The sequence below is a fragment of the Aethalodelphis obliquidens genome, unplaced genomic scaffold (assembly GCF_003676395.1).
Source record: "Aethalodelphis obliquidens isolate GAN/ISIS:26980383/991018 unplaced genomic scaffold, ASM367639v1 scaffold50, whole genome shotgun sequence".
Lineage (NCBI taxonomy): Eukaryota > Metazoa > Chordata > Mammalia > Artiodactyla > Delphinidae > Aethalodelphis > Aethalodelphis obliquidens.
Window position 1 is genome coordinate 14,092,686 of NW_020837994.1, and position 24,679 is coordinate 14,117,364.

At 39.9% G+C, this 24,679-nt stretch overlaps 1 protein-coding gene across 1 annotated transcript in view; it reads right to left on the reverse strand.

Annotated features, from left to right (window-relative positions):
* Positions 1–12,348: 12,348 nt before the first annotated feature.
* The window catches only part of RAB38 (RAB38, member RAS oncogene family), an 81,081-nt gene continuing 68,750 nt past the window's right edge, over positions 12,349–24,679 (reverse strand). The window contains exon 3 of the mRNA XM_027083625.1: positions 12,349–14,088. Coding sequence (XP_026939426.1) covers positions 13,936–14,088 — 153 coding nt within the window. The 3' untranslated portion in view covers positions 12,349–13,935. The remainder of the gene's footprint in view (positions 14,089–24,679) is intronic.

The following is a 24,679-nucleotide window of genomic DNA, read 5'->3' on the forward strand; positions in this document are numbered from 1 at the left end:
ATTTTCTATTTTTACTAATGTCTTACAAAAGCACCTCTGGGATGCAACAAGAGAATCAAACCCAAGGCCAGGGCCGTTGGTGTACTTTTTAGCTGACCTCAGTAGGCTGTTCCTATTAGAATTCTGACTTAGCAGTTAATGACTCAGGGCATCCTATGCATTGTATTTATTCCTAGCATCTCCATCTTGTCCTAGAGAACAGAACAGACCCCTACATTGTTTAAAAATAGTCCATCTTCAATTTGTGTCTTCTTAACAGGCACGATACTAAAAAAATTTTCTTTGTAAGAAAATAGATTCTTTGTAGAGAAGTTAACTCTCTCCTACATCTTTTTGTGGTGGTTGTTTTTAATTGAGCATAGAGTGGAACAATAGAAATGAAAATGCTTCCCTAAGTGTTTGTTTTGTTTCAAATAAAGCTCTTTAATAATTTCTATTTGTTTTAATGATTATTAAAAACCAAATAGATCTAAAAAAATCAAATGCAATATCAATAGAATAAGAAATTTGTCTATGTAATTTTCTCTTATGCAAACTGATAATGTGTAATATATAAAAGTGCAATAACATGATGAAAAATAGAATCTGGGATTAAAATGAAGGCTGGTTTATTATTAAATATTCAGTGACTTTTATGCTCTAGAGTTCAAGGAAATCCTGTTCCTTGTTATAATTTTGTTTTTCAATTTTCACAGAATTCATTACCTCCTCTTCAGTCTCTCAAGTTTTGTGTGTGTGTGACATCCCAGAAATCACATGAAGGGAGGGAGAAAGAGACCTTCAAATGGACACAGGTGGAAATTCTGTTTAAATCACATTAACATTCCATTGCTGTCAGTTAGAATCTCCTAAGGCGAGCAAACTAATCCAAAGTGTAAGCATAGCTGAATTAAAACACAATACAGCGGCACACGTGCAGGTACACGTACCCATACACACACATACACCTCACAAACACAGAGCTCCCATCTAGGGAGCTTAATGAATGGAGGCATACATTAAGATATGCCAGATGAGCCTCCTCCAACACTTGTAGTGCTTGCCATTCTCTTAGAACGAGAATGATGGGGTCTGATCTCTCTAAATCTAAATATATGGTTGCCACAGAACAGACCCTTGACACATAGGGTCAAGGTATTACTTTTGCCTTGTGATAATTTGAATTTTAATTCATATCAGAATAATAATAGTTAACATTCCCTTAGTTCAAGATTTCAGGGACTCTACTTCAAATAGATTCTCTCATTCAATACATTCAGCAACTCCATGATTAAGAATTTTATTCTTACTGTTTTATTAGAAAGTATTTAAGGTAAAAAAACCCACCCCATCCTCTAACCCAAATCGCCAAGAATGAGGATAGCACAGTATTGACAAATGTCCTAAACTCTGATTTGAGGTCAAAGTAAATTAAAAAGCAGTTATAGGGCTACGCTGGTGGCGCAGTGGTTTCACTGCTGTGGCCTCTCCCGTTGTGGAGCACAGGCTTCGGACGCGCAGGCTCGGTGGTCATGGCTCACGGGCCCAGCCGCTCCGCGGCATGTGGGATTTTTCTGCATCGGGGCACGAACCCGTGTCCCCAGCATCGGCAGGCAGACTCTCAACCACTGCGCCACCAGGGAAACCCCTTGGTTCCCTTTTTAGTTAAAATAGAAGACTGAGCATTTCGGGGGAGGAAACTGTCATGTCTGTATTTATTCTGTTATTAGAATTCTAGTTTTTGCAAAGTTAAGGTATGAACAACCTCAGTAGTTTTGGGAAGTACCTTTTATGGCCATGGATTGAAAACAAACTAAGATAATTCAGTAGTCAAAATTGTAATGGCACTTTTGGTAGCATAGATGTACTATAACACTAACTATAAATCACAAAGATGACTTATTCGTTTTAGTAATACTGATATTATGGGCAAGCAGGTTTTGCAAGAGCCCCCAGGTTTTATCTTTCAAGTAGACAAAACAGTTCTTAGGAAACCCTGTTTTCTCTTAAATTTATTTTTATTTGCTGCCCTAACACTTTTCTTCAACTATTATAGAGCAAACTGATTTTTCTCAAGGGTATTGCAGAAGAGGGGAAGAGAAGAGACTCACATTTGAATTTAATCTGATCTCCTCCAACTGAAAGTGACATTGTTGTAATCTGACATCATGTGTGTCATGTCTGCAAAGCTTTCTCTTCTTTTCATATATTTACCACCCTTCCCCCAAATATGTTGGAAGACCTTCTGCAGGGGATCTGCTATGCTTGTGAGTTTAAATAGGAGATATGATCATATCTTATTGTGCCCTTTGGATATTTCAAAACATCACTGATGAGAGAAGAAATTGGTACACGCTTTCCAAAAGTAATTTTAAGATTGCTTTAAAATTTTGCTTAACTTTTGATTCAGCAATTTCACTCTTAGGAATTTATTCTAAGGAACTGATCATGGGTGTGCATAAAAATTTATCTTTGTAGCACTATTTAAAGGCAAAGCTACTGAAATAACTTAAATGTCCATCATTAATGGTTTGGTTAAAAAAACACATGATATATAGTAATACAACAGAATATTTATTCATCCTCAAAATGTATGCTGTATAAAATATTTAATGAACTTAAAAGTATTTACTACCAATTATTAAGAGAAGAAATTTAGGACACAAAACATCATATTCAAAACAACCCCATGTAGTGGGTAGTGGAATCATTCATGACTTTTATATTAGTTTTACTTATTTTCTATAATAGATATGTTTAATTTCATTATGAGAGGCAATATGTTATAAAGACAATATGTTATATAATATAAAGACAATATGTTATAAAGACAATATGTTATAAAGACAATATGTTATATATATATAAATATGTTATATAAGACAATATGTTATATTGCTATCTTTCATACAGCAAAAAATGTTTTGACTCTCATGGACACAAGCTTGCTAATGTTTTCAACAGCTGGTTATCAGGTGACCAACAAAGAAATTTAAGAATATATATAATTCTGTTCTTTAAATTATATGATTTATAGTCATATTTTTAATTGTTATTTATTTATATAACTATTTCTATTTCTGCCCATATAGAAATAATTGGACACTGACAATTATAATTCCCCATGAGATTCAGAGAAAATAGAATGAAATATAAATTGCAGTGGTTAACCTGGGGATCATGGAGAAAGTAAGAAAATAACAATAGCAAACATCTGCACTTACTATGTGCCAGACGTTTTTCTACAAGTAGAGCACTCAGAACTATACCTAGCATAGAGTAAGTGTCATGCAAACATCTGACACAGCTATTGTTGCTGTCGTTGAATCTTTACAAGAAAGAACATTCAAGTATGGTACTATTATCATCATCTCAATTTTAAAGATTAGAAAAAGCAGAGGATTATAAGAACACATGGTAGCGTTTACCAGACACCTTGAATAGTCTCAACAGAATAGAATTTTTCCCTGTTCTAACAATACTCAGGTAGGTGGTTCACGATTCTTAGGGCAAGTCAACATTACCTGGGACCCAGAATCCTTCTATCATTTTACTCTTCTCTTCTCCATATGAGGCTTCCATTTTGGAGCTCAAGGTGACTGCTCCAGCTCCCCACTTCATGTCTACATTCCAGAGATGAAGGGGGAACCCATTCTTTTCTTTGAAAGACAACACTCAGAAGTTACCTACATAATTTCTGTTGATTTTATATGGGCCAAATTTTTATCACGTGGCCGTGCCCACCTACAAGGATGGCTGGAAAATGTATTTATCTGAGTGTCCAAATGTCCAGCAAAAATATATACTCTCATGGAAGAAGGAGAGAAAGTTATTAGGCATTTGCACTGCTATAACAAAAATATCGTAAAATGGGTAGCTTGTAAACAAGAAACATTTATTTCTCCCAGTTTTGGAGATTAGGAAGTCCAAGGTCATGGTGTCATCCAAAACGGCATCTGGTGAGAGCCCACTTCCTCACTGATGGTCCACTTCTCACTGCAACCTCACAAGGCAGAAAGGGCAAGGGCGGGAAGTAGGGAGGCTCTGACAAATGTTTTCCTTCTTCGGATGCTCTTCCTCTGCCACAGAAGTGGTGGCTTTACCCTGCACCTGCTAGTCCTGTATTCTTTAAGGTTATTTTTAACTTTAATTAATCCCTTTTTGCTAGCTAATAATTCTTTGTAGTAAATGTTACTTGCTTACTGTATGATGACTATCTCTCCACTGAACCTTAACTGATACATACACAAAATAAATATACAATCTTAAAAATTGATGCCATCTAAACTATGGTCACACAGAATCATGGTGAAACAAAGTCCTTTAAGTCAGCCAGTCTTGAGTTTGAGGGCTGGCTCTCTCACTTGCCAGCTGTGGGTCCTGTGAAGAGTCTCTAAATGTCTCTGACCTCTAAAATTGGGTTGACTGTATACACCGTGTTAACAAAATGAAGAATAAAAATCATATGATCATCTCACTAGAGGCAGAAAAAGCTTCTGACAAAATTCAAAACCCATTTATGATAAAAACTCTCCAGAAAGCAGGAATAGAGGGAACCTACCTCCCTCAACATAATAAAGGTCATATATGACAAACCCACAGCAAACATCATTCTCAACGGTGAAAAACTGAAAGCATTTCCTCTAAGAGCAGGAACAAGACAAGGATGTCCACTCTCACCACTGTTATTCAACATAGTTTTGGAAGTCCTAGCCATGGCACTCAGAGAAGAAAAAGAAATAAAAGGAATACAAATTGGAAAAGAAGAGGTAAAACTGTCACTGTTTGCAGATGACATGATACAATACATAGAGAATCCTAAAGATGCCACCAGAAAACTCCTAGAGCTCATCAGTGAATTTGGTAAAGTTGCAGGATACACAATTAATACACAGAAATCTCTTGCATTCTTATACACTAACAATGAAAAATCAGAAAGAGAAATTAAGGAAACACTCCCATTTACCATCACAACAAAAAGAATAAAACACTTAGGAATAAACCTACCTAAGGTGGCAAAAGACCTGTACTCAGAAAACTGTAAGACACTGATGAAAGAAATCAAAGATGAAAGAATCAGATGGAGAGATACACCACGTTCTTGGATTAGAAGAATTAATATTGTGACAATGACTATACTACCCAAAGCAATCTACAGATTCAATGCAATCCCTATCAAATTACCAATGGCATTTTTTCACAGAATTAGAACAAAAAATTTTACAACTTGTATGGAAACATGAAAGACCCTGAAGAGCCAAAATAATCTTAAGAAAGAAAAACGGAGCTGGAGGAAAATTTTTATTTTCCATCTTTTTTGGATCCCTCTCAGTGTTCTCTCTCTCTCTCTCACTAAAGTAGAGATTACCACAACTTTATGGAATTTTAGGAATAACTATCTCCTGATTCTTGATTGAAAACACCATCTGGTTAAAGCACTTTTTAAAATTTAATTTAATTTTTTTTTCTTTTTTTGCGGTACGCGGGCCTCTCACTGCTGTGGCCTCTCCCGTTGCGGAGCACAGCCTCCAGACGCGCAGGCTCAGCGGCCATGGCTCATGGGCCCAGCCGCTCCGCAGCATGTGGGATCTTCCCGGACCGGGGCACGAACCCGTGTCCCCTGCATCGGCAGGCGGACTCTCAACCACTGCACCACCAGGGAAGCCCTAAAACTTAATTTTTTATTGAAGTGTAGTTGATTTACAATGTTTCAGGTGATTCAGTTATATATATGCATGTGTATATATATATATATATGTATATATATTCTTTTTAAGATTCTTTTCCATTATAGGTTATTATAAGGTATTGAATAGAGTTCCCTCTGCTATACAGTAGGTCCTTGTTGTTTATCTATTTTACATATAGTAGTGTGTATCTGTTAATTCCAAATTCCTAATTTAAATTAGAAACTTTTAAAAAAGAGCATTTTAGTATTAATTTTTAAACATTAATTTAAATACTACATGTGGTATGATATGCCTATTAGAACTTCCTCTACAGTAACTTCACAATGTCATCGATTACCAAAAAGCATTTGTAAGCTTTATTTTGATTCTCTAAACCTCTTGTCACTATTTACCTATTTATTTTGGAGTTACTGACTGTTTAGTTACTATTAGCATAAAACATCGTTCTTCTATCAGTCATGTCTTTACATATTTCCCTACTAATAGAATATTTGAGAATATTTGAAGTAAAGCCTCCAATGCTTATAAAAATCTCCTATTTAAGTGGGAGTTATTATTGTAAATACACTTTACAGACCTGGAGGAGCTCTCATATACTCTCGGTGGGAATGTAAATTGGTGCAGTTACTATGAAAACACTATGGTTTTGCCTCAAAAAATTAAGAATAGGGACTTCCTTGGTGGTCCAGTGGTTAAGAATCCACCTTCCAATGCAGGGAACGCAGGTTCAATCACTGGTCGGGGAATTAAGATCCCATATGCTGCAGGTCAACTAGGTCCGCACACTGCAACTACTGAGCCTGCATGCTCTAGAGCCCACATGCCACAACTAGAGAAGCCCTCACGCCACAACAAAGAGCCCACGCGCTGCAATGAAAGATCCCGCGTGCCGCAATTAAGACCCGATGCAGCCAAATAAATAAATATTTTTAAAAAAAATTAAGAGTAAGACTACCATATGATTCAGCTATTCCGCTTCTGGGTATTTACTCAAAGAATATGAAAACACTAATTTGAAAAGATATCTGTACCCCTATGTTCATCATAGCAGTATTTACTACAGCCAAGATATAGAAACAACCTAAGTGCCCATCAATGGATGAATCAATAAAGATGTGTCAGACACAATATAATACTATGTACACAATGTAATACTAATCAGCCATTTTAAAAAGATGAAATCTTGCCATTTGCAACAGCATGGATGGAGCTTGAGGGCATTATGCTAAGTGAAATAAATCAGGAGATGGGGAAGTACAAATACAGCATGATTTCACTCATATGTGAAATCTAAAAATAATTAAAAATAAATGGACAAAACAAACAAAACAAACACATATATACAGGGAACAGAATAGTAGTTATCAGAGAAGAAGGGGGTGGGGGGAGGGCATGGGTAATGAGGGTCAACTGTATGATAATAAATGGAAACTAAACTTTTGGTGATGAGCACACTGTAGTGTATACAGAAATAAAAATATAATACTGTATACATAAAACTTATATGTTATAACCCAATTAAAAAATGGTTAAAAAAAACATGGACCTTGAGGACCATGTACAGAGATACATGGGTACAAATCTAGCTCCACTTTTAATTGTGTGGCTGTATTAGTCAGTAGAGTCTGAATTTCAAGTGGCAGAAAAGCAACTCAATATGCCTTAAACCGATGAACAAAGAAACCAAAGAGGAATTTATTGCTTCATGTAAACTAGCAAGTTAAAGTTAAATCAGGAATCACATAGAGCTGGACCAAGTCCCATTTAAGTCACATGGGTTGTTTTTTTTTCACTTCTCCCTGCCCTTCTCTCTCTCAAGCTTGCCTCTTCATCTCTCTGTGTATTGGTGTGTGCCCATCTAACTGTCGCATGTCCCATGGGGTAAGAAAATAATGGCCATTTCCTATGACCCCTTTCCTAAAGTGTTGGTGGGGGATGGGGGAAGGCACAGGAGAGGACTCTGCATGGTTCAGTTGGATCACAAGCTCACCTCTAGATCTGTCACTTTAGCTGGGAGGAATGAGGTCCTTTGATTAGGAGACCAAAAAGGCAGATACATGGACTAGGAATCCTGCCAGAATCACATAATACGTGTGGATATTGTTTTTTATCACTCTGTTTTCTTATCCATAAAATGGGAAATCACTCTCCCCTCAATAGGGTGGTAGTGATGATGAAATGACATTATGTTTGGAAAAGATATACTGTAGAACTGAGCAATAAATGATAACTATTAACAGTTATAACAGTAAAATAAAAATGAAGACTGCTGTGTAGTAGAAACAGAAACAACCTTCTTTTCTTGATCTAGACAGATATCTTTTGCTTGTCTTGTTAACCCACCTCCCTCTCCCCAAGGAAAGAGCAAATTTAAAGAGCAGAGACCCATGACTTTTATTCCTCATGTTTCCATGACAACTAACACAGAGAAAGGAAAGAAACTAACATATATTAAGCACTATGCATTTTAGTAGAGACCTTGACATGTGATCTACTTAAATGCACCAAACACAGCAACTTGCTCAGAGCAGTCATTTGATAGCTATTTGTTCAATAAATGTAAATTGATTGATGTTATACATCTGGCATAAGGTAACTTCTTAAAAGTTCAAGACGAAGCAGAACACATTGTATTGTATTACAAGTAGTAGCAACTCTTTGACATTTCACATTAAAAAAAAGAACTTTCATCAGGTTTCTGTAAATTCTTTTGAAAGCAAATTTTGTCCTAATAGAAAGCGTAATCTGGGCCAGCTGGAAATTTGAATTCCAGAGTCTTATGTCTACCATTACAGTTTCACTGAGGACACTGCATTTAGGACTATACTAAGGCTTCTGCCCGGGAATTATTATTCTGAAAAAGCAATCAAATCGAACAAGATAAGTTGATTTGTTGAAATGGGAAATTTCAGACTCATCAATGCAGTGAAATAATGTACGTATGCTTCTCAGAGTTATTTGCCCTCCTCTTTGAGAGTTGCTTTTGCTTAGTCCATCAGCACTTCTGACCTGTTTATTGGGATTTCTCATGCTTTTTTCTCTTATAATATTGGGGAGTTTGTGATGCTTGGAGATCCCAGAAAGACAAGAATATTTTCAGACAGAAAAAGCTGAGATGCAGCTGAATCTAAACACATGTATAATGCTAGTTCCAACATCTGAGTGCAAGTCATGAATGGAGAAGTGATGACTTAATAGGTAGATGAAAATAGTGGTATAAAGGTACCTCCTAGGATTCCTCCTCTGGAATAAAACCAGGACTGTACTCCATAGTGGGGTTAACATATTGCAATGGGGGAAACAAGAACCTCATACTGCTTTCTCCTATGGCCTTACTTTTTCCTTGTCATAGCTTTATTCCTATTTATTTGCACACTAGACATGTCACCCTAATTAAAGAATTAGGCTGCTGGGTTGGAATCCTTGCTTTGCCGGTTGGTTTCTGCACGAGTTTTGCCAAGTTGCTCAATATCTCTGTACTTCAGTTTCTTCATATATAAATTGAGGAGATGAGTATTTTCGTGGAGGGTCATTGAAGGAATTGAATGACATAATAAAGGTAAAGTTATAGATCAGTGATTGTCCCACAGTATGTGTTCAATAAATAACGGTTGATATATCACTATAATGTAGCATGTGTTTGATGATTAAATCAATCAAGAGCTGTGCAAATTGGAAAAAATTGGTATTACCTACAAAGATCAACAAGGCTGCAAGGTTGTGCCATGATGCTGATCCTTAAAGAATGGGTGGGTTTCCAGGCAAAGAAAAGAAAAGAATATCACAAATAATAGGAAGAGGTAGCTGAACAAAGTAGTCCAAAGTGGCTAGATCCCAGTGTTCCAGGAAGAAGATGGTAGGAACATATATTCTATTTCCTTAAATACAATTGGAGCTGCAGTCCCCACATTTAGAAACAAATCATGTTTTCAGAAGAGATATCTTGGTTTGAACATTTGACTTCTCTCCTGACACATGGTCAATTGTTTACATGTTTGAGTCTCCTACCTAATCTTTGGAAGCACTGGTAGAGGAGTAGAGAAGTGAGACGGGGAAGGAAAGGAAACCAGAAAGGGTGTGATAATGCAGGTTACCACTGTGTGGAATTTTGCCCCAATCCCGCCTGCTGGGGATCTCTAAGTGAATAGAGCAAGGCTCAGATCCACCCTACCTGAGGGGTGAGGAACCTGGAGTATTTACCAGTTTATGTCTATCTCAGATGAGGCTGCTCCTGGAGGTCTTAACTCTGTAGCACTCCTGCCTGTCCAGCATGCAAGGCAAATATGCTTCATGCACCCAGAGAACATTTTAAGGCAGAGTTGCGGGGATTTCAGGGGATTGCAATGGAGGCCATACGCTGAGGGCGTATGGACACTTCCTTTGCTATGGCCTACAATAGCCCATACTTTGCACTACCCAGATTCACTCATGCTGCAGGTTAAGTTCATTCTGTCCTTTCACTGATTATTTTAGGAGGTCACTTGTCACAGTTCCACAAGAGGAGGTCTATAGTCTCAACTGTTGTAGTTAATCTTGAAACCATAATCGATATTTGTCGTTTCCCTCCTTTATTACCTCCATGCCCTCAACCAAACTGCTTCTCGTCTAGGTTCATCGTGTGGTGCAATAACTCAGCCTTTTATCCCTGAGAGAATGAGTCCCTGGTTACTTGTCCTCATTAAGATATTGTTGCTGCCATTGCCCTTTTGTTTCTCACCAGGGACGCATCAACAGACAGGCCAGTGAGTTGCATGATTTCCGACATATTCCTCCCTGCTCCATTATTTAGCAGCAACCCTATGTCCTCCTCATAATCAGGATGAATTACCCCTGTCTGTGTAGTAACTGCCTTCTCTGACTGCTGGCCTGTGGGCATAAGAGCCAAGAAGAATCAGGCAGCAGCTGAAGCTGTAGATTTACTGTGTGCCCTGGTAGACATATCAAGACTTCTAACTCTACAGAACTGGAAGTTGTAAAAAGGGGAAGGCCACTTTCTTTTTCTTTTAAATTTATTTTATTGAAGTATAGTTGATTTATAATGTTGTGTTGATTTCTGCTGTATAGCAAAGTGATTCCATTATACATATATAATACATACACATTCTTTTTCGTATTCTTTTCCATTATGGTTTATCATAGGATATTGAATATAGTTCCCTGGGCTCTACAGTAGGACAGGAAGCCCATTTGCTTAAGTGGATTATTTAAAGAGCTAGTGGGAGGCTTCATTCCTACTTCCACCTTTCGATGACAGCTATTCAGGACTCAGCACTACATATACTAACATCATTCAATAGTACAACCACGTCTTGAACCTTAACCATGTAGGGTGTCATTCCCAGCAAAACACAACAACATATTTACAATCTCAGACCTGGCCTACAGAGAACAGTCACCACTGAGCTTCTCACTGAAGCTGCCATACCTCTCTGGGGACATTCCTTATTGCTTTAGTGAAGGGAGTGTCTTCTGGACTCTCCTGGGAAACGAAATCAACCTGTTGTTTCTCTGACGTTACAGAATAAATACATTATAACATGCCCACCTCTCTGAGACCTTGTTACTCTTCTCCAGTGCTTTGCCTAGGTAGTTCTGGCAACTTCACAGTATTTATTTTAGGCTAACATCCTTTCCAAGCTTCAAGGAGCTATTCCAATAGCACATTGGGATCAGCTCCAAGTATACTTGCCAGAATGTTAAAAATTAACTCATGAAAGAGTGCTCTCACAGAAATAATGATCTGGTCTTACATTCTGTCCTCCCTGATCTAGCATCTCAAGACCAATTCCTCCGAATGTTTTCCAGATACTACTAGCATTTATTAGCCAGGTTCTGTAGTTCACTTGATTAATCATCCATTTCATGCTACAACATAGATCATACTTTTCCACTCAGGTCATACTGAGACTTGATCCTAATTATTGGTCTAGAAGCAATGAGGGGAGATGGGAGCAGAGCTTGAGAAGGGAAACATCACTATATAAAACATCCTACTGAGCTGAGGCTTTAACATGGTAATTGACTGTTCTCCAACTGGAAAGGGTAAGGGCCTCTTTTTCTGGAGCAGAGTTTCAGAAGATTCTCTGGGTTCAAGACTCTTAAGAGCATCTACCCAAATATCTCCTCCAATGTTTCGGTGTCTGACTCTTTCCCTATAAAGATCCTGATTATAGTGGAGAAGACTTGCTAGCTCTGTGAATTTGGCCTCCTTTATAATTCCACTTTTCCTAAAATTAAATCTTAGGCCTGATTTTCAGCATGGTCTATCCTGTAGCTGAAGGAAACGAAGGTCATTTTGATTGTTGCTTGGAGGTCTTTAAATTTTTACACCAGATCTTGAGTTGAGTGTTGGCTGACCCAAGTCTGTAATTTTTTTCCCTGTGGAGTTTTATGGAAGTTAGCTCTGCAATCTCATGTCTTTCAAATACAAGAGCAATAGGATTTTACATCTGTCTGTATTCCATCCCAATCCACCTCATGAGAGTCTTAGTAATTATGGTGCTATAGCCTGCCAGGGATTAGCTCCCTTACATTATCCACCAGCAAGGGGGTCCCTGCTACCTCCTGGTAGTGAATCATTCAGTTCAAACGCTGGTATTGAGGATCTGCTTCCTAAACCACCTCTGTCCCAGCTAACTTAGGCGAGGTTTGGGTTCCCATATACGACCCTGAAACAGGATTTGAGTGAAAGTAGTTTATTTGGAAAGTGACCTAGGAAGCACCAGTAGAGGAGTGGGGAAGTGAGGAAAGAAGGAAATGAAGCCAGTAAAGGTTGCAGCAGGTGGGAAGGTTTCCCCTGTGGGAACCAAGGACCATTAGTACCACTGGGGCTGTCTAAGAGGCTGCATAGAGCATGCCTCAGAACTGGTCTTCCCAAGAGACAAAGAACCTAAGGTATTCACCCCCCAGTCCCTGCTATCATTGGTTTTGGGCTGCTCTGGAGACATTAACTCACTGGCCTGCCTGCCTCATGCGTCAAGAGCTCCAGAGGCCAGAGAATGCCCTTAGGGAAAGGGTCACAAAGACAAATAATAGGAAGCTGTGTGGTTGGTACTTATGGAAACAATGACTGCCAAGATAATAAGGAGAGGATACCCCAAAACATCTGTTCCAAAGCTCCTGTGAGTGCATTATGAATATTAATGAAAAATAGTGCCTTTAAACAGTAGTAGCTACCTGCAGCATACCTGCACCACAGCCATTGTGTAAAGCAAGATATCACCATGCATAGTTTAGTTGTTTCTCTGTATGTTGATTAGCTTGGCACCTTTCCTGACCAGAATATATGAGGATATATTCCTCTGCTTAACCAAAAATGTGTATATGTACTGCTTGCTTTCCTGACCTAAATGCCAATGTGAACTGTAGATATAGATGCTTTGAATTCATCTCCGTTTTAATAGTACCATTCCTTGAAGTGCATATTTCGCATCTTTTTTTTGAAATTAAATTTTAGAAATGGGTCTTGAGATCTATGGACACACAGTCAACAAAAAAGTTTAGAATACTTAGAAACTTAAAGCACTTGCAGAAATAAGGAAACAGCATCTTTTAATGTTTTATTTTCACTTGTGAAAATATATATAATATGTATTACACGCACAGAAGAGTCCCACAGCTTGAGTGGGACTAAAAGAGAAAGCTAAAAGAAAGGCACATACCAGGGGCAGTCTTTTCATAAAGTTTTCAGTTAAACCAACATTCAGGGCATGGCAAGGGACAGTAAAAGCAACAAAAGCACAGGAAGCCTGTGTACATGGCTCTGAAGAGCTAAATCAGAGACAACTTTAGGTCTGTTGAGAATTGAGGTCATCTCTGGAGAAAATACTGTTTCTACTTAGTAGGCCTGTCAGACCAGCAGAGGATGTGCTGAAATCTGAACAAAGACACCAGGGGCAAAGTGAAAACCGATGCTTAACTTGACAGCTAGCCTGTTCCTCTCCCCCTTCTCTTTCAGACCTGAGGCCTTGGCTGACTCAAAGAAGCAAATCACCGGGCCGACTCTGGCCCTGCACAATTATGGTCAGCTACAAGACAGAATTTTGTAACAGACTAAATATTTTAAAAGCTTGTAAACACTGTGCTGATGCTGAGAAAAACATAAAAAGAACATTTGCTATTTCTCTTAGAGGAAAGATACAGGCACAGATCTTTGGCTTTACCCCAGATGTATCCCTATCTTGATATTTGCCCAAAACGGTAGGAACTGAGACACAATTCATGAGATGATTGGATCACTTCCATCATACGCCAGCATAGGAGCCTACTAGGATTTAGCACAGCTGGAGCAGCTGACAACCCTGGGAGATGTGAGATGGGGCTTCACGATGTCAGGCTGAATGGATTCCATCAGGTCACACTCGTTCGCGAGTATATGTTTCACCAGGCATCTGGAAGCTTCATCAATGTTGATATTTTCCTAAGGGGAGAAAACAGCTCTTATTATTCAATATTCTACAACGATGCTATGGCAGAGATTTATATGAGACAAAAGGGCAGTATTTAAATATCTCTTCCTAAACCCTATCCAAGCATCCTCTTTCTATTCCCTTCACTCTCATTTATTACCTCTAAGAACTTTACTCTTTAGTCCTTCACAAAAGTGAAGTATGTATTTGTTTTGTCACTTAGGAGGAATAGTGTTTGGTGGGCTCACTTAGTAGACTGAATTTAAGTTAGAGGGCAATTTTCTTATTTTGACATACTCTTACATTATAGAATAATATTGTAGAAGACACAGTAAGTCTTCAATGTAAATTAGGTTCATAATTGCACTCTGCCACATACTACTTTTGTGAACTTGATATGAAACAGGAATAATAAGACACCTCTTGCAGCAGTCATTAGTGGTTTCACAAGTACTTCTGGCTTTCTGCCTTCCAGTCAAATGGTAGGAGTGCCCTGCTCTGACCTCTTTGAAGTTAGGCATGGACACGTGACTCTCATGGGACAATGAAATGGGAGGATAAATGATGTGTCTCATTTTCACTTTCGTGTAGAAGCAATAAGAGACAATGCTCAATTCACCATGTTCTTTTCTCCCTGCTTCTGCAAACATGGAAAGCACAGAGATGGAAATTCTCTTGGTCTAAGTCTATGAATGAGGTTCAAAAAGAACCAAGTATCCTATGATGATTCATGTAGGATGAATGAGAATTATGACTTTAAGCCACTGAGATTTGGGGTTGTTTATTACTGTGACATTACTTAGACAATCCAGGTGGACATAACTCTTCAAAGAAAAATATGAAATCAGAAATATGAATCTAGTTTCAAGAATGAACTAAGCTTCAACTTGGAGAAAATATGGAGCAAACCTTTGAATCTAAACTATATTGTTTCATTCTTGGGAATCCATTCCATGTCAATAAAAGCATTTGTGCCTCGGGAAAGATGTACAAGAATGTTTATTGTAGAAATTTTCATAACCAATAAAGAAAGAAAACAGAAAAACTGGAAAAGCTGAGGACGCTCATGAACAGGAATGGAATACACACAACGTGGAATATTATGCAATCGCAGAACATGGATGAACCTTGAAAACATCATGCTAAGTGAAAGAAGCCAGTCACGAAGGACCACATATTGTACGATTCATTTACATGAAATGTCCAAAATAGGCAAATCGAAGGAGACAGAAAACAGATTGTTGGTGGTTGGCTAGGGCCGGGTGGGGAGAGGGGTTGTAGGGAATTGGAGTGATTGCTAGTGGATGCAGGGTGGGTGGCGTTTCCTTTTGGAGTCATGAAAATGTTCTAAAATTGGTTGTGGTGATGCCTGCACAACTCTGGATATACTAAAAACCATTGGATTGTACACCTTAAAGGGGTGAATTGTACGGCATATGAATTACATCTCAATAGAGTTATAGGAAAAGAATGAGATTACTGGGTCAAATATATATATATAGTTTATTCAGTAACTATAGATTAAGTTGCCTTTTCTCTGCTGGTCAGAAAACTGAGAAATACAGAATATTTACTACTAATATACTAAACAAAAAACGTTGATCTCTTGTAAAGTCAGATTTGACTGTCTTTACCACAATTTGTAGAACTTCTCTGATGTGTCTCCTTATATTCAATGGAAAGAGAGAAGGACATTTTTGTCAAATTGTTTTGCCCCAAGGCCTTGTTGCCCAATCTGAAGTATAACTACTTATACCTAATTTTTGTATGTATGTCAGCGTTGCTGATATATTTTGAGATCGTTGCGTGAAATCATATTACATGGAAGATGTATTGCATGAAATCATATTACATGGAAAATATAAGAGGTAGTGATGTTTTCCAAATGGTATCTATGGCTAATGCAATTAGGTGTAAATATTCATTAGCACATTTCCGATCATTCAAGCCCAACCCTGAGCTCACTTGCTATGAAAGCTTAAGGTAACTTTTCAAGTTCCAGAAATAACAAACCTCTCCCATTTACAGAGCCTTAATAAAAATTCCTCTGAGGGTTTCTAAATCTAAAACAAGGTGAAGCTCTGGTTGCTTTTTTGTTTGTTTGTGATGTTGCTCTTACTCGTTTTTATACCTGACCAGAATTCATGTCTCTGAGCTTCCCTTTCCTCATCTGTATGACGTTCTCAATGAGAATACTTATCTAATAAAAAATTGCTTTTCTTTATGGGATGTAGGGGTTATTGGTGCTTTCACAGTGCTGGGCACTTCATATACATAATCCTATTTAAACCCATTTAAAGCCCTATAAGACAAGGATTAGTTTTTTGTTCTTATTTATTCCGTTGTTATTGTTGGGGTAGAGGTGAGAGTGACCTTTCTCCCTTCAGCTGAAGTATCTGCCTTATGCCATGGAAACCAGTCCATAGAGAGTAGCCATACTTCTGCCCTCTTCCCATCGCCCATGTTCACCATGCCTTCTGTCACTCTTCTTCCTAGTATCAGGCCCAGGGATCTCGTTGAAACTACCTGCTCCCAGGAAGTAATCTGATGTAGGCAGAGTCTGGATCTTTGGGACAGACCCAGGTCAATGCTTTGCTCTCGAGTCCAGCCACTTGTTTACGTGATCAGTTAGAAGCCTGGCCCATGGTCTTCCACTGCCTCTTATTCAAGGAAAGTGGGGAAGTGTAGCCTCACTTAGCCTCCCAGGCCTTGGCCTCTAGGGCCAGCACATCTCACTAAAGAAGCTCTAAATTTGGGTGGTCTGAAGGTGCTTTCCTAGCGTTTAATAAACATATACTTTGATTCTCTTTTGCCTGTTGCTTGTGTGTTGGGAAATGAGCCCCAAATACCAAACACAGGATATCATCGTATCTGTTTACAGGTAAGAAAACTTAAGTTTAGAGAGATTAAGAGACCTCCCCCACAAAAGCATGCAGCAGATGGGTTTGAGGGCCAAAACTCACACCCAGGTGTTTCTGACATCAAAGCCTGGCTCTTACCAAGCTATATTCCTTTTCAAGACTTTTGAAAATCAAGTGCAATAACAAATAAAAGTTCTTACTACAGGGTTAGGCCCAGTGGACGCAAAATAAATCTTAGTCCCCTTCTCTTTCATAAAGCAAGTTTTAAGCATCAAAAAGGGCCTTCCTTCACATACAAGTTAGATTTGACAGTAGTGTATTTAATACCTCCACTCAAATATTAACATCATAGTTAAATAGGGTTTTCTTTCATTAATGTACAAATTGGCAAAATCTACTAACGAAGAGGGTGAAGTGTGGACAAATGAATGAAAATCCATCATCATTATGAGAAGGACAACTAAAACCTAAGCCCAATTAGTGGCAGCCTAGCAGGATCATTTTAGTAAAAGATAAGATGATGCTGGTGAAATTGTGACCTTTAACCCACTGAGTAAAGGCCGGCTGGTGTTAGGACTAAGGCAGGAGATGATGCAGGATGGTGTTCTGGACCAAGGAAACCATCAGAACCAAGGAGCGGCTGTACCTGCTTTTAGATTTTCTATAGGAACAGGGTAGCAGTCCATGATGACTGAGTCACAGTCATTCAATTAATATTATTTAGAGCCCCACTAAGTATGAGGCATACAAAGATAAAGAGGTTAAAATAAGCTCTGTGCTTGACTGAGCTTATACTAGCAAGGTAAACAGCAGAGGTATATGGTTGGAAAGGGCATCTGGAGCCGGGTTACTGTAGAGCCTTGAATGCTAAGTTGGCCAGATAGAGTCACTGAGGCTTTTTTGCAACTGAAGTGTCAATAAACACAATCTGATACTAGACAAAACTATATGGACCCTCAGCACTCTTTTTAATTACTTAATCTTTCAGTGAGCACTTAGGAAATACCTATCATGTGTACCGCGGTGCTGGTTGCCATGGCATGCCTATTTCAGATTGGAACCTTCAAGAGGAAGCCAGGAAGAGGAGCAAGTACTTATATTGATCACATGCTTTCTACAAAGGGTACAATGTATAGTGTCTAGAGGACAGGTCTGAAGCCAAACTCTAATCTCAGCTCCCACTTTCTGCTTGTGTGACCTTGGGAAAACTGTTTCAACCACTCCAGTCCACACCTTAGTTTCCTCCTCTGTAAAAAGGGAATCAAGAGATCTACTTTACAGGCAATTTAAAGTTAATACATGTTAATACTTAGAACATGTGAGACACTTAGAACAGTGAAGGGGATAGGGCATACATTCAATAAATGTTATCTACATATTCTCCTCACTTAATTATCAGGAGAACATGATAATGTGTGTATTCTATTCCTTCACTTTGCAGCTGAAGAAACTGAGATTGAGTAGGCATAAGTGGCTGGTCCCAAGACACACACTGGTAAGTGGTAGGGCCAGGTGTGAGTCCAGGGAGAACAGTAAACACTAATATTTGCCGTGATCTTTACTATATACTCACTACAAAAAGGCAAGATGTATAGTGTTTAGGGCACATGCTTGGAGCCCCTTATCTCAAGTCCCCCTAAATATTTCCCTCAAATAAATAAAGGAACACAGCATGGGCAGGGTGTGTGTTTCCAGCATTAAAAGGGTAAGAAAGGGCTTCCCTGGTGGCGCAGTGGTTGAGAGTCCGCCTGCTGATGCAGGGGACGCGGGTTCGTGCCCCGGTCCGGGAAGATCCCACATGCCGCGGAGTGGCTGGGCCCGTGAGCCATGGCCGCTGAGCCAGCGCATCCGGAGCCTGTGCTCCACAACGGGAGAGGCCACAAGAGTGAGAGGCCCACATACCGCAAAAAAAAAAAAAAAAAAGGGTAAGAAGTTGCAGTCAGGGCCTCAGGCAAGGCTACTTTGCATTGCTGGTCCTTCTGTCTTTCTGTACACCACTGCTGAAATCACAGCCAAGACTTCGGCTAGGAGAAGGAATAGCAATACAGAACTAACTTCCCTCTCCCCTTCTGTGCAAAGTGAGCATGAATAATCAAACCCTGCCTGAAAAAAACATAGGTTTGGACCTTTGGGGCAATTAGAGTCCAATATAATTGATTGTGCTACGTGGCGGCCAAGCAGACACAGCCAAGCCCACATTTTCTAGGTGACTGTTAAGAAGCAGAGCTGCTGGTACAAGTGCAAAATACTACCTGGGAATTTTTATTGATGTTTATTCTAGAGAGCTGTAATAACACCTCCAGGAGCATCTTTTGCTGTAAAGGTAAATTATACATCCTCTGGCTTTCAAGACACGCACACTTAGACTGAATCTGACTGTGATTTATTCACATATTTGCAATATGACAAGATGGTCTATTGTGCTGACTACTTTAGGTTGATGTGTGCTCATGTTTATGTCTCTGCTCAGAATCTTTTAATTTATATCAATAAGCATGCCTGAGAAATAAGCTTAAAATGCCTAACAAAGCCTTTTAGTAAAAACAAATGGTAGTAACTACCAGAGTATTATTGTGTCTACTCCCAGCTGGGCATATAGCAGGTGCTTTACTTATGAGACATTGTTCTCATCCAATCCTCACGAAAATCTATTTAAGAACTAATAGCCATATTTTAAAGGTAAGGAAACTTTAACCTTTAACAAGGTTGAGTAACTTAACCAGAGCGGAACAAGATCTCGGTCAATCTGTCATTCCAACCAAGAGCGCCCTAACTGCACTTTCTACTCTGCTCCCATTACATGGCCATACCTCCAAGGATTAAAACAGATATTAAGGGGCTTCCCTGGTGGCGCAGTGGTTGAGAATCTGCCTGCTAATGCAGGGGACACGGGTTCGAGCCCTGGTCTGGGAGGATCCCACATGCCACGGAGCAACTAGGCCCGCGAACAACAATGACTGAGCCTGTGCGTCTGCAGCCTGTGCTCTGCAATAGGAGAGGCCACGATAGTGAGAGGCCCGCGCACTGCGATGAAGAGTGGCCCCTGCTTGCCACAACTAGAGAAAGCCCTTGCACAGAAACGAAGACCCAACACAGCAAAAATAAAACAAATAAATAATTTTTAAAAAACCAGATATTAAAATAGTTTTATTTCTAAATCAGTAGTTCTCAGTCCTGGCTGCATGTTCAAGTCACTTGGAGAGTTCAAAAAAATCTATTACCAGGACTCTCCTCCCAGACGTTGGTCTGGGATGAGGCCCAGCATAAGCATTTTTTTAAAGATCTTCCACTTCTTTAAAATATGCATCCAATAAAAAGAACGAAATAATGCCATTTGCAGCAACATGGATGGACCTAGAGATTGTCATACTGAGTGAAGCAAGTCAGACAGAGAAAGACAAATATCATATGATATCACCTATATGTGGAATCTAAAAAAATGGTACAAATGAACTTATTTACAAAACAGGAATAGAGTCACAGATGTAGAAAACAATCTTACGGTTACCAGGGGGGAAAGGGGTGGGGAGGGATAAATTAGGAGATTGGGATTGACATACACACACTACTATATATAACATAGATAACTATTAAGGACCTACTGTATAGCACAGGGAACTCTACTCAAGACTATGACCTATATGGAAAATGTCTAAAAAAGAGTGAGTATAGGTATATGTATAACTGATTCACCATGCTGTACAGCAGAAACTAACACAGCATTTTAAATCAACTATACTCCAATAAAAATTTTTTAAAATGTGCATCCAGATTTGAGACACACTCATATAATTAAGAAGGCCTTGAAAGATGCTCCTTTTTATTTCAATTGTGAACTCTCCGGAAATAACATTTAATACAGTGATTTTAAGCTGTGGTGACTCGGATCTTCCCAGAGAAGAAGGCATATAAAACTATCTGAGGTCTTGTGTACGTGTCAGTTTTTTAATTAGCTCTTCAGAACATCTGTCTGGTGGCAAATTATTTAATCTCTGACCCCCGGTGCCAGACAGCAAAAACATCCCAGCAGAAAACCTTCACATCTGCCTAGTTAGAAGCTGGCAGAGAATTCACCCTCCCGTAATCTTTCCAAATACAGCAACCTCCAACATAACACCAAGTGTACCAGAAGCTCTGAGGTTAGGGCACTAAATTCCTCAGCCCTGTGAAATTTTAATTAGAGAAGGTGGCCCACTAGATAATAACACCAGTGTAAGAAGTCTCACACAGAACAGGTGTTCTGAAAATACTTTCTCTAAGAAGATTCAGCACTCGTTTATGGAGCACGTAAGCGCCAAGCCTTTTGCTGGCTCTCATTTACCGTAGTTCAAGGCTAATGTGGAGCAAGCACAGTGGACACCTTTAGTTTTGTCTGTACGGCACTCTTTACCTCCCTTATCCCCCATATCACTCCTCCTTTTCTTTGGGTAACTGCTTCCTCCCATTGGCAATCATGAGCTTCTACTGGGCCTCCTCCACACTGAGTCCTATATCTCAGACATCGTTCTCAGAAGCTGGCACTTCATTTACTCTTCAAAATAAAGCCAAGGTGGGAGGTACTGCCCTTATTTGACAGAACAGGAAAGGGAGGTTCAGAGAAGCTAATGACAGACTCAAGGTCTCAGCGAGAGTAAGGGGCGAAATCGGGCTCCCAATCCAATCCTCAAAGGTTCTATATTTTCTCTTCTTCTTCTCCTTGCTGATGTCTTAAAGTCTCTGGCCAACAGTTGGTAAGTGCCCAAGCGAAGGTCTACCTAAATCCAGAGCCCGTGGTTTTGCACCTTGTCACACTTCTTCATGAAAGGAAGACAGACGTGGAGAGTGTGATTCAGACAAACCAGGTCCTAATCATGTCCTATTATCTGAAAGCTACCAGACTTCAGTCTATCTAATGGGCACTGGGAAGGACAGATGGAGCCATGTTGTCTCTGATTTCGACGCAGGATAGAGTCCCATTGTCAGCATGGAGATATGGGAAGGAAGAGGAGAGTTCACAAAATCAACTCCAAAGACTGTGTCCCTCTGACAATGCCTCCCCCATCCCCACCATCACCCTAGCTCAGTCCCTGTCCTTTACACACTAGATGTCAAAGTCCATCTCACACCCCCTTTTCCCCCTCTTCTCTACAGTCCCAGGGCCACCTACATTAAAACTCTCTTCCCTTATCTCCTTCTCACCACTCTAGCAGCATCTGGAACCCCACTTCAGCCGTAGAGCATCTCCAGACTTAGAGAGAACCACCCAATATTAAAGAGGGAGGGAAATTAGACATCACTAATTCAACCTGCTATTTTTTTTTTTTTTTTTTTTTGCGGTATGCCGGCCTCTCACTGTTGTGGCCTCTCCCGTTGCGGAGCACAGGCTCCGGACGCGCAGGCTCAGCGGCCATGGCTCACGGGCCCAGCCGCTCCGCGGCATGTGGGATCCTCCCGGACCGGGGCACGAACTCGTGTCCCCTGCATCGGCAGGCGGACTCTCAACCACTGTGCCACCAGGGAAGCCCTAACCTGCTATATTTGATGCATCAGGAAATTAAGGCAACAGAGAAGGAAAGTGACTTGCCTAGCATCACACAGGCTACCTCTTAGTTCTTGCCGCTTGCACAATGCTTTGCTTCTAGAAACATTCTCTCTTCTGAGTAGCCATCTCTCAGCACTCTGAAATGTATCATCTGAAATGCTCCCTGGCACTTTCTACCCACCTGGCACTTACCATTGGCTCATAACTGCCTGTTGTCATTATGTTTGTGTTCCCGGTTCCCAGTACAGAGCCTAGTGTAATAAGAGAACTCTAAACAACGTTACCAAAATTAGCTGATACCTGTTGATAACTTTTTATAGGCCAGGTACCTTTTAAGTGCTTTAACTGTATTAACTAAGTCAATCCTCATGAAAACTCAGGTGAAGAAACTGAGGTATAGAGAGGTTGAAATTTTTTCCCAGGGCTACACAGCCAGCAAGTCAAACTTTTGGCACCTGATTCTCTAGCCCATGCTCAGCCGCTACTATGACCCCAGAAAGTTCCAGAGCTCTTAAATGACAAAGCAAGACTCAAGCCCAGAGCCCCTGGTCTTATCCTACTGTGTCATACTCCTCTCTATAAATGTTTGCTGAAGGAATGAAGACTGAAGTCTCATCTCAAAAAGAGAGTAAAGAACAAACATAAGTGTAAAAGCTATCATTTAGCCTGATTTAATAAACCCTATTAATAAAGACAAAAGCCTTCAGTCAAAATACTTTCTCATTCATCAGTCTGAGAAGATAAATGGCCCACTAGACACAAAATGTTAATAGTAATAATTGCTGACATTTATTGTACACTTACCATGGAACCTTCACCCAGGTCCTATGCATGTACACTTCATATATAAATAATCTCATTAACCTTAGTACACCGTGGGAGGTGGGCATACTGTTAACCTGTTTTACAGATTAGAAAACTGAAACACATATAGGATAAGCTACTTAGCCACAGTAATGGCTGGACTTAATCCAAAGTCATATTTATGGAATGCTAACTACGAGAAGAAAGTACGCTTTACAATTCATTTTTACTGTGATTAAATGTTTTCATTCTGACACCTCTATGTGCCAAATCCCAGAACTGAGACTAGAACATTGCTGTCCCAGGAAGTGACGGGAAGAGAATAAGCTTTGGAGTCAAGCTTTGAAACTTGGTTGCCACTTACCGCAGGACCAAGGGCAAGACCAAATCCTGAGACTTCCCTGCTTAATCTGTAAAATGAGGTTAATGACAACTACACTTCACTGGGTACATGTTGGAATTAAATGTTACACACAGATGAAGCACCTAGACATTACATATACATCCTCAGATGAATACACGCTCCCTTCTTGTGTCTGCTTCTCTTCACCTTCTCTCTTTAAGTCATTCTTCAGTGATCACCTCTCATAAGAAGTTGCCTCTAACTCCCCCAGACTGCGTCAAGAACCACTCTATTCGGGAATCTATCACTGGTCAATATGTAACAGCTCGTTTGTCTGTATCTTCACAGCACAGGGGGCTACTAGGGGCCTTATTGCTGTGGCCTAGTGTCTAGGGCAGTGCCTGCAGGAAGTAGGCACCTGGAATATACTGGGTAAATGAATGAACAAATGAATAAATGAATGGATGGATGGATGAACCAATCAATGAGGTCCTCAGAAGTGTAACAAGTTCAGGTTTCAACCTAAAAATAATTTCGGATGTGGGTGATTTCTGTAGGGAGTGAAAAGGAAAACATATTCACAACAGAATTTACTTAACAAGTCAAACTGCCTGTTCTTATCTTGTTTTCCAGCTATGATTTGACACCCACTTCTTTTGTTTTTTTTGATGCGGTACGCGGGCCTCTCACTGCTGTGGCCTCTCCCGTTGCGGAGCACAGGCTCCGGACGCGCAGGGTCAGCGGCCATGGCTCACAGGCCCAGCTGCTCCACGGCACGTGGGATCTTCCCGGACTGGGGCATGAACCCGTGTGCCCTGCATTGGCAGGCGGACTCCCAACCACTGCGCCACCAGGGAAGCCCTGACACCATTCTTTTTAGGTAAAACGAAGGAAGACTGACTGAACCAGTTTATAAAAATTGAGCTGAACTGCTAAAGGCTTTGCAATTGAGTGGACCTACGTTGGAGTACTGATTTCACTCTTTTAAAAATAATTCTTCATATCTTGTTGCTTCAAAAATGATTTCAGGTCCTGGGAATATGGCGGAAGAGTAAGACGTGGAGATCACCTTC